Here is a 12,382-nt window from a genome sequence, read left to right as displayed (position 1 = left end):
AATTATGTAGGTATAATAAGTTATGCTAAAACTAATAAAACAAAATAATAAATTGATTTCTATAATTGGTGTAATCAAAATCAAAAATTAAAAAAATAATAATATCAAATTTACAAATAAATTTCCTGAATTATAGACATCAAAATCATGATTTTATAATATAAGCAAACCATGAATGTTATTAAATAATATAAATATCATCTGGCGCATGCAGTCAAAGTGCACTAATGTTTTTTATAAAAAATTATACGTAAAAAGTTATAAATCCTTGTTATAACTAGTTGAAATAAAATATTATATTTAATAAAGTATTATTAAGCGTAATATAATAATAAATGGAATATTAGGAATTCATACATAAAATAATAATTATAAATTCAATTTATGAAATATTAAAAACATATGATATTATAATAACATAAAATTTATTGAACACAATATATTTTTATTTTAAAGGTAATAAATATAGAAAAGACCTATATATTTATTATTATAGAACTCAGGAAGTCATATTTCCATGTTAAATTAATTATTTATGAAATTCGTGCATAAAACATATTATTGGCATGAAAAAAAAGGAATATTGTTCAAATTCATCACAAAATGAATATATATTATATATAAGCAATTATTTCAGTAACATCATATAATCATGTAGCAAAAGAAAGAAAAATTGTAAAACAATTGTTTATTTATAATGTATCTTCATTATTATTTTTAAATATATTTTTTAAAATTAATGTATTTATATTAAGTAAATATATTTCTTGCATTTATAGAAGTATAACAAATTCAAAAGAATATTTCTATTGATATATATAATAATTTTTTCCTTTTCTTTTAATTGCTTTTAATTTATATGTATTTTATACATATATAACATATAGAAGATCCAAAGCACATAATTATAAACAATAATATCATACATCAAAACTTACATGAATATAGTTAATGTGATAATTTTTCAAATAAAATTATAATAAATAGAAAAAGTGATAATATACAAAAAAAAAGAATTTTAAATTATTAATTAATTATTATATACATACATGTACATGTCATTTTTGGAGATTTATACAGTGATTGTTTATATTAAAACTTAAGATTTTGTTCAAATGTGTTATTTAAGATCCTTAGAATTTCATTTTAATATATATGAGAAGAAATATAATTAATATGAATATAATTTTTAAATGCAATCATAATTTTCTTGTACTAATTTCCAATATATTCACAGTTCTATTATATGAAAAAAATAATCTGTTTTTCCTCAAAAAAAATATACTTATATATAATTACTATTTTTACAAATTCCAGCTCATATATACTAATTTTATCGCGTAACATGTTTTGTTTTCAAGAAATTTTTTTTTTTTTTAATATACATAAACTTTACATACATGCCTATTTTTCACATGTGGTAATATAAAACTTAATTATAAATTTACCGGTTTCATTCCATTATGATATTTATTATATTGTGAATATTAATTTTTTTCCTTTCGTTTTTTGTTAATGTATGCTTATATATAAGTATATTTAAATCGAAATATCCTTTTTTTTTATAATGAGATTAATATATTATGTTACAGAAAAATTTGATAATAAGAACCCTTTTTAAAATATTATTATACGGAATTAATTTGTTATAGTATTTTTATTATTGAAATAAATATTATTAGAATAATTTTTTAAAATATTCTCTTGGTCCTCATAATTTTTCTCATCACAATTAAAATTATTCGTACACTCAAAATGTTAATTCTTCATTTATTATCATAATAAACAAGGATATCTATAATTACTTAAATATGCATTATTCTATTCGTACTCTCTATGTATATTTGATCAATTTTTACTTATTAATGTGTATATTGTGGGAAATGTATTTAAATAAATAATAATGATTTTAAAGCATATATAATGTATAAGAGAATATATGAGAAATCCATATAATAATATGTTTCTAGTAACATGCTTTCATAAAATTTGTGTATAAATTTTATAATGTTAAGAAAAATGATTATAAATTTTTATAATATATGCATATATAAAAATGATCTATGAACTGTATAATGTTGCTTATATGTTTCAAAAATTGTGGGTATATGTCAAGATAAAAATATATATACCTATTATAATTAAATGAATATACTTTTAAATTTAGAGCTTCAGCATGATGAATTAATTTAGCTAAACACAATATAATTTTAATAAGGTATCTAAAAAAAACATAAATGTTATAAGAATAATGCCAGAATCTCAAAAATATTTTATAATTTTAATGGACCCTACATACATTATTTTGTAATTAGAAGAAATACGAATATTTCATAATTCAATTTATTACTTGAAATGATTAAGTTAGCAGACGACTATATAAGACAATACTGTATGAGTATTAATATAAATTTACAAAAACACTGACCTTTTTACTGTTTTATTAATTATATTTATTTTTATTTTAATGAATATTAAAAAATGAAAACAATAAATGTAATGAAATTATATTTAGAGTAAAAATAAATTTATTTTTATACTACTTCTCTGTATATATAAATTTCCAAAAAAAAAATATAATATTTTTATGATGCAATGTAAAATAATAGTTCATCATGCTAGTTCTATATTTTCTCCATAATATTTACCTATGTATTTTAAATTATATTTTATTTTAAACTCATAAATGCTAATATAAATTCCTGTATTCTCAAATATATAATTGTTGTATCGTATGAATAATTGCATATAGCACACATGATTGTATATTAAATAAGGTGACACAAAAAAGTTCTTTATATTAATAGTACAATTATTATATGAAAATTCAGTATTAATTTTATGTGATGATTTTCTTTATTTACTACGTCACATGATTATTATAAATTCTATTAAAAAATGAGAGAAAATAATTTAGTACTCATTTATATATGTATATATTTATAATATATTTGTCATAATAAGTCAGGATTGACAAAAGTCATAAGTTTATTTTACAACGTATAATTTTTATCAATTCATACATCACATGTTATAATAAATTAAAATTTTTATTGTCTAGTAAAGTGTAATTAAAGCATTCAAAGTAGAAAAAATATGTTATTACTATATATTAGATATAAATAGTCCATTTTTCTTTCTTTTTTAACTTATATATAAGAGATATAACATTCTTTATAAATACAAAATACATTTATATCAAAATTTAAAATATATAAATATTGTAAAATACAATGTATTTATAAACCTGAAAATTATATGAATTCATATAAATATATAATTACTGAAACTTATTTTTCTATCATATATATAAATTATTTATTTATATATTTTTTTATATAATTTTCATTTAAATCATTTCTTATATATAAAGTGCTTTTTTCATATGAATTTGATATTTGTGATGTTAAAAAAGTATAACCCTTGTCTTAATGTTGCTGTATATGTATTTTTTTTTTATTAATGTTTAGCATATTCATATATTTTATATTCATCTAAATTATTTTCTAGATTATATATGAATTTTATGATCATAAATATTTTAATAGTTGTCATTATTCATTTGTACACATGAAATATGTTATGCAAAATAAATAAAATATATATACATATACTAAACACATTATTAAAAAAAAATATAACTATATACAATTTTAAAATTGATAAGTTTAAATTATTCTATCAAGATTTAGTGTTTATATTAACATAAAAAGATCCAATGTTATATTGCTATTAGCAAAATATAAATTATTAGAATGTTACAATAAATATTATAAAAAAGAGTTACTTTCTTTCACTTAAATAGAATATATTAAATATTAATTATTATAACACAAAAATAATAGAAAATTAATGAAATCTAAATAATTAGAACAATTATTAAATTAAAAAATTATACCATGTCAACGATTCAATAAAAAAATTGTAAAACAAATAATATATTAACAAAAGAATAAGTAGAACATAAATAATTTTTTTTTACTTTACGTTCTCCTTCATCTATTTTAGATGAATAAAAAATAAAAATCAAGCATATAAATGTATTGCGGTTGCTACTAGATATACTATCATATGACATATTTTACGTATAATGAATTTTTTTTATGAAAGATTAAAAATTGCACTAATACAATGACATTACTGTGTTATATATACTTTTTGTATAAAAGATTATGATTATATATAGTTCCTATATAGTTAATTAAGAAAAGTATTTATATCTGATATTTGGCTATTTAAATTAAAGAAGAATAATTATATGAATATATACTCAATAAATCTATAATTAAAGAAATATATATGAATGGGATAAACTATAATATATTATAATATTATATATGGACTTAATACTTGATAAAAGATAAATAATATCATACAATATTCTTTTAATTATAACACATGTTATATATAATTTGTATGCTTGAACTCATATATTAGACAGAATAATTTATATTTTTTTGTGAAGCAATATGTTTAATGAATGATTTTTTATATTTTTTATTTTATCACTCGTATAATATATAAATGATTTCACAAAAACCTATTAACGTGTCTTCATAAAAGTTGGTTTAATGGGGAAAAATTTTTTTCATAATTATAATTGTATAATAATAAAAAATATTATTAAAAAATAGTGTTTGTAAATAATAATGATACCAAATAAAAATAGTATTTATCATAATTTTATTCATGTGATTTATACTATTTTATTTATATAATAAATTAAATTACAATATATTAATATAGATTATTTTCGCATAATATATATTAATATAAACAAAAGAGTTATAGTACGAAAATATGATATCTATAATTTATTCTGAAACTATACAATAGAATAAAAATATAATTTCATATTTTTTACAAGAAATAATACTTAAAAACCTCACACATAATACATAAAGTTAAACAATATTTAGATAAATGTACAGTACTTTCATACCTTTAAAACACTATAATTAGATTGTTCTATAAAATAATAAACTTTTGTAATATTATAAATTGGATCGCGTTATATTAATTTATATAATAATGTATATAATCGTTATTTAATTAATATATAATATATAAATATGTTGATATATTCTTGTCATTTAAAGTTATGTTTAATCAATTATTTATATTTTTTTCTATTTATTATATCCATAACTATGCATTATGTATAAATAAGCACTACACGAAAATTATAATAAAATGCATTTTTATGAAAACATATTATCATTTATCGTGTTTTATATATCCTATTATTGATAGTATCTAACACTTTTAATTGTATATAAGTTATTTGTTTTATTTATATTTTAAAACTCTATATTATGTCACTTAGCAAAGATAATATTGTATATTTTCCTTTTTTATAATTTTTATTTCTTTACAATATAATTTTTTTTTTTTTACTTAATTAAATGTGTTATATATTTATACATAAATCCATGTTATACTATTTTATATTTTTTCTCTTTCTTGATAGTATAAAAGTGTACTTTTTTTTGACCAAGAAAAAAATAAAGTTGGAAGAATTATAAATTCTGAAAGAGAAGATATTTACTGTATATCTACAGATATTAATCATCTTAGTATTGGAAATAATTATTATAAAAATAATTTTCCTATATCTTTTTATTATTTAAATGATCAAATATCAAAATATCGTGACAAAAATATAGATGCATATTGTGTATACTTGTGTTACTGGATATATGTGGAAGTTTTTAAAAAATAACTTAATAATTATATCAAAATCATTTATGATGAATTCCTGAAGAAATGTAAAAAATTGGAAGGATAAATTTGCAGTGATTATAAGGAAATAATTACTTAAAATATATTGGTGAAACTTTATGATTTATATCATGTGAATTGTGAACTTAATAATTCAAATGGTGAATATACTATTAGTGACAAGTACATGTGTGCTAAAGAATGCTCAACAACATATATGAAATACAATATAGAATGTGAATTATATAAATATACCGACTTTTTTAAGGAATTAGATGAATTTAGAAATCGATAAAATGAAAAAATGAAAACTTTACGTTGTCCAAATATTGAATAACCAATATTACCTTATTTCCAAACATCTAATATAAAGTCTATTATTATAATTCCACTTCCTATAATATTAATAATATTCCTTGTTTTAGCTACTTTGTATAAAGATAATTATAATAGAAATTATATGTTTTAGAATTATAATGTAATTATTTTAAATAATTTAAAAAATACAGAACTTGTGATATATAAAATTGTATTTCTGATTCAAATATTTACATTAATTATTAAATATTTCAGCACATGTTCCTAATATCTTCGGAAAAGTATAATAAGGAGAAGGAATACCTATGATGGTATAAGTGAAGAAAATAGTATATGTAAGTATTCAAGAATACCTTGCAGTATGTCAACAAATAGGTGGTATTATATTTTATATAATTCTGAATATTATTATCATTAAATATATAATTTAAAAAAAATATATTTTAAATAAAAAAATTTATCAATCCTATTATACACAAAATTGCATTCTATATAATTTCACATTGTAATGAAGCATGTGCTGTAATAATATAATATAAAAACAAATATTAATTGGTATTTATAATAAGTTTATCTTTCTAATAAATAACACAATAACTACAAAAAATAGAAATAACTATATATACAAATAATTAATGACAGTCCTATCTGCAATTAACATTCTTGTCTTTTTATTCACGTTTTATGATACTCCATTAAAAGGATTTTTATCTATAAATTAGTATATTATTAACTCTTGTAAAAATACTCTGCATAGGGGAAATCAGTAATATATATCAAATTTATAAACCTTTATAATGCTTAGACACAGTTGATATAAATTGTTTCTATATATATCATAATATACCTTATTATATAGTAATAAAGAAAATAATAATTATACCCTTATAGTACATATATTAATAATTCTTTTTAATAAATATATTTAATTATAATTCATATAATTAAATAAACATACATTTGATGTACTATTATATTCAAATTATTGACACAAATGTTTTGTTATTATATACAAGTGTTTAATATAAGATATATAATTTATTTATCCAATTTTTTGGTTTTATTGTACGTAAATTTTTATCTCTATTTCTTTATATTTTTTTGCTCTTATTAATGCTTATAATTTATATATATATATAATAATTTGTAAATATTTATTTGTTTCTCTCTACATTAAATGAAATAAAAAATATCATATATTAATAAATAAATCATAGTAAATTATAAAATTGGCATTCTACAAGCATCAATAGATTGAATTCTTTGAATATTATTTACAACAATTAATATATTATAAATAGATAATATGATACCATATGTATCTATTTCATAATGGACTAGATTACCTTTGATATTAATAAATTTTAAAAGAAAACATCTCTAATTTTTTATCAGAAACAAATATACTCAAATTATATATAATATATTCTCAATAGTGTTTTTAAAAAAATAAATAAATAAAAATTACATATAAGTATAGAATATTCTTATAAAATTTATTAAATATACAATGTGATAAGTTAAAATCTGTGTAGTATTTAATATTAAATACACACAAAGTTCAAAATAATGATAATTCTATAATAATAATTATAAATATATTCTTCTGTAGAAAACGATTAAGGGTTCAGTATTCGATGAAATAACTATTAAATTTAATATATAATGTTACGAATTATATTTAGATCAAATATACAAAATATTATAAAATAGATTATATTAAATCATCTATAATAAAATGAAAGTATAAATATATTTAATCCATTCATACATACATAAGCAACCCTTTTTAATAACACTAAAAAGAAATACAATATATGTTCTAGGTTTCAACATAAACTTACAATATGTAATTGTGTAAAAAGTTCCATAAAATTTAAAATCATAATAGTAAACTCTAAGCCTGAAATCTTATGTCTTTGATAACCTCTATACTAACATGCAGAGAATTTTGTTATATCAATAAGAGATGATACATATAATAATTTAGAGAATGTCCATTATACTAATATACGTATTTTTCATTTATGTATCCATTTTCAAATATTTCTTTAAAAATGTTGTACATCTCCATGTTGTTTTGAGTATATAAGCTATAAATTTAATTTATATTATAATTCATGTTTGCGATATAATGCAAATTTTTTTTGTTTTAACTTAGATTAATATGACATATATATTAAATTGTGTATATTATATTTTCTTATCTTAAATAATTACCATTTATACTAAAAAAGTATCGAAAGTGAAAATAATTATAATTTTAATAAGGTATTTAATATGTATTCCTTAACATTTCACACGGAATTCTTAGCAGGTATAATAGCAAAAAAAACATTAAATTTTATAAAATAAAAAATATATCATCCATATGAGACTTATAGTATTAAATAAAACAAAAAAATATTTATAAAGGACCGAATGTTATATAGTAAATCAATTTATTTATAAAGTATAAAAAATGAAAATTTATATGATTATTTCATACAAATATTTCTACTTTACCATATATATATTCATCTTTAACACAACTTTCTTGAATGTACATTATAGAAATAAAATAATACCTTAGATAATTCATTTTGTACATATATAATATATTCTGTTACGCTTATATAATATGAAAAAGAATAAGTGTCTTATATAAATAGTTTTATTTGTTATACATTAACTAATTTATATCATAGTATAATAAATTCTACCCTTGTGAAATTTAAGGTTATAATAAATTTACAAAATTCTTTTATCATAATATGCAAAAAATTATTTCTATATATTTTTTATAATTTTAAAAAAACTAATATTTATATACCACCAGGAAAAAGATGAGTTTAGCAACTATTTATTGCTGCAAATATATAGTGTATATATTATATCCTAAAATAATGAATGAGAGCAAAATTACGTTAGTCATAATTAAAATATATTTAAAACAATACATATTTAGCTTATTAATTATTTATCATTTTTTTATCGTATTTAATATTATGTAAAATACAGTTTCACTAAAAACGAATTCTGTTATATGTTAAGCAAATTTTAAACTAAAGTAATATTATTCTATCTATTTTTTAGCATGTTCATGGTTAATGAATATTCTAATTAATTATCTATTCGTCCAAAATGATATTTGGTAGATATTAAAAATTTATTTATTATATTTTAAACGAAAAATTCAAAAAAATTCGTATATCAATATTGCTGACTCATAATAATATAGAATATAAATTCTGAATAATAATATATTTACTCTTAGGATGATTTAGTTATTCATATTTTTTAAGGAAATTTTTAACTGAAATCATTTACAACAAAAAAAAATAATGGACGCATTATGTTATAGCATAATATTACATTGATATAACGCTTATAAAAAAAAAAATAAATTTATAATATAATAAAGACAATGTAATATAACAATTATATATCACTTTAATTGTCGTATTACATAACTTTGTGCATATTAAAATCTTTTAATTATAAAATTAACGTACAAGTAATATATATAATTAAAGAAAGTCAAATTATATGTACAATAATAATATAAATTCAGTATACATATAATATTCTTATAGCGTATATGAGCTATACTTAATATTGATAAATGCCTTTATAATGTTAGTACTACTATATATCATATATTCACATAATATGCAATATAATGTTTTATTATTTCAGCATAATATATTGAATCTTATATATGTATAATTTATACTAATTACCTTCATAAAATATAATAAAAGTCTATTCATATTTTTTCTGTAATTGAAAACGTATTAAGATATAAGCGTTACATTTTTTGAATATAATCTATTAGCATAAACCATAAATCATATAATGATATATGCACTGGTTCTATAATTATGTATATTTATATATTTTTCATAAAATTAAGCAAAATTACGTATATGAACATTCTATAATATAATTATTGATTATATGAATTTATATTATTTAATTTATTCTTTATGATAACACTTTTTTATATAAAATTATATATATAACTATATTATAAAAGTATATATAACGTTTAATAAATCAATATTATTCCAAAATTGGAAATTTTTGCTCATTAATATATATTTTTTTTGAAAATATATTCCTATTTGCCAGAACATGTAATATAATAAACATTTAACTCACATATGTATTGAATTAAAAATATATGTTTGAGTAAATTTTATTAATTAATATTATTTACACCATTTAGTATATATTCATTAAATGTTATTTATCATTATATTAATATATTTTTTATATATATAACAAAAAATAAATAATAAAGCATTTGATACTTTTCTTATATTTTCTTATATAAATCCATATGGTTGACCTAACAACTGAAGAAAACGATGTATGCTTTATATTGCTATAATTATATTTTATTTTATATAATTTTAAAAATATATCAGGAAAAATCAAGCAAGAAAATATATCCTAAAAATTTAATTTATATAATTGTATATATTCTTAAACTCATTCATAGTTTGATTTTACTGGTATATTTCCCAATTGTAGAAATGATTTTAATTATTATTGGGACAGGCGTTTTTCAGAAAGAAAACAATTATATAATGATTATTCAAGCGTGTGCAGTGATTATATTAAAAATATAAAGGCTTATAAGCTTGGTGACATGGCTTTTCAAACAGATTGCATAAAACTGGGTTTATATTTAAATTATATAGAAGACAAAAATAAATCAGGAAAAAACTTTTACTTAGAAGCATCCTGTAAATATTTTTTTTACCATTTAAAAGATCTAGTGAAGAAACATGGAGGTAATTGTAAAACAACAAATAACTGCTACGAGTTGTTTATTAAAAAAAATACAACGCACGGTGTTAGTAGAATTAGCGTGCCTAATATATGCCTTCAAAATGCAAATGATAATGATATTGATGAAAATATATTTAAAATATTGAGTCTTCTGGACAATCTGTATAATTTAATTGAGATTTTTAAAAAGAGAGAACATAGAACCTATACCAATGTAAAGGCATTTGATTCGAATATGAACAGTTTAGAAAAATATCCAGCTACATATAATAAGAGTCTTAATGAAGAATTAGAAAAAATTTTTAAAGAATTTAAAAATTTCTTTAAAACCTGGTCTACATGGTGGTATGGTAGTAGTGCTTTGCCTTACTTCTCTAAGAAATGGAAAGATAGAAATACTTTCAGGCACATAGAAAAAAGCACAAATTCAGGCACATACATTAGTGCAAGTTCAATTGTAAATACAAGTACAGAAACAAGTGCAAATATAGAAGCAAGTACAAGTATGGGAACTAGTGCTGAAGTAATTTTTTTTTGCTTTGCAATTATATCAATTTTGTTTGTTTTGTATAAAGTTAAAAATAAATTTTTATTTATTTATGTTATATTACAATTTATATTTATATAATAATGAAAATATATAAAAAAATAGATTAAATATATATAAATATATGAAACAAATGCTTTATTTTCAGTATACGACGTATGGATCATTTTTACAACCAAGGGTACGAAGGTTAAAAAAAAAGTTTAATAAAAAAAATAGAAACCATCAGAACTTAATAGATTCATTTCATAGGACAAAACATAATTTAAATTATAATGGTTACCCAATAGCATATGCCTCAGAGAACTAATATTCATAAAAATAATATTGGTGCAAATAAAGTGAAAATATATTTAAGAAATAAAATAAATCTAATAGAATTACATACTTCATACGTGTGAATAAAATTAATTTGAAAGCAAAAATATTTTAAAATATAACAAATATAATATGAAAAACAGTTTATATATTTTTGTATGTTCTATATATAAAGTATGACGTTTTATATATTTCATCAGCATGAATCATAATTGTAACTATTTTACATAAAGAACAAACCATTATTTATCTATATATATAATTATATTATTATTAAACATTTAAAAATATATGTTACCAAATATAAAAAAACACCTACGTTTATGAATTTTTAATATTCTATGAGCTGTAATTCCATATTTTTCCTGATTATATGGATTAACATAATAATATATAGGTTTGGTCTTTAGGATTTAAGATATATGTATTAACGATTAAGTTAAGATTTTGATAATAGTATTCAGATATTTTTTACAGTGTTATTCATTTAATGGATTTTTATTTTTCAATGATTTTGATTCAATTTATTAATAGTTTGTATATATAAACTTACCAGCAATAAATATTATGAAAAGAAATATACAGTTAAGTACCAGATAATATATAAATTTTTTTATTTCTGTCAAGATAATGTATTTTATGAAAGATAAATAAAATTAATACTCTATATTAATAGCCTATATTCTATTATTATATATT

The 12,382-nt window shown here is 18.2% G+C and overlaps 1 protein-coding gene across 1 annotated transcript; it reads left to right on the top strand.

Annotated features, from left to right (window-relative positions):
* Positions 1-10,363: 10,363 nt before the first annotated feature.
* On the top strand, positions 10,364-11,675 carry PGO_001450 (variable surface protein; the record flags this gene model as incomplete). The annotated part of the gene is made up of 3 exons (XM_028690952.1): positions 10,364-10,393; positions 10,526-11,419; positions 11,514-11,675. 3 exons carry the CDS (start codon positions 10,364-10,366, stop codon positions 11,673-11,675), a joined length of 1,086 nt encoding a protein of 361 aa, XP_028546753.1.
* Positions 11,676-12,382: the final 707 nt, after the last annotated feature.

This window comes from Plasmodium gonderi (genome assembly GCF_002157705.1).
Source record: "Plasmodium gonderi DNA, contig: Pgo-contig_149, whole genome shotgun sequence".
Classification (NCBI taxonomy): Eukaryota; Apicomplexa; class Aconoidasida; order Haemosporida; family Plasmodiidae; genus Plasmodium; species Plasmodium gonderi.
This window is presented reverse-complemented; position numbering and strand designations above follow the sequence as displayed.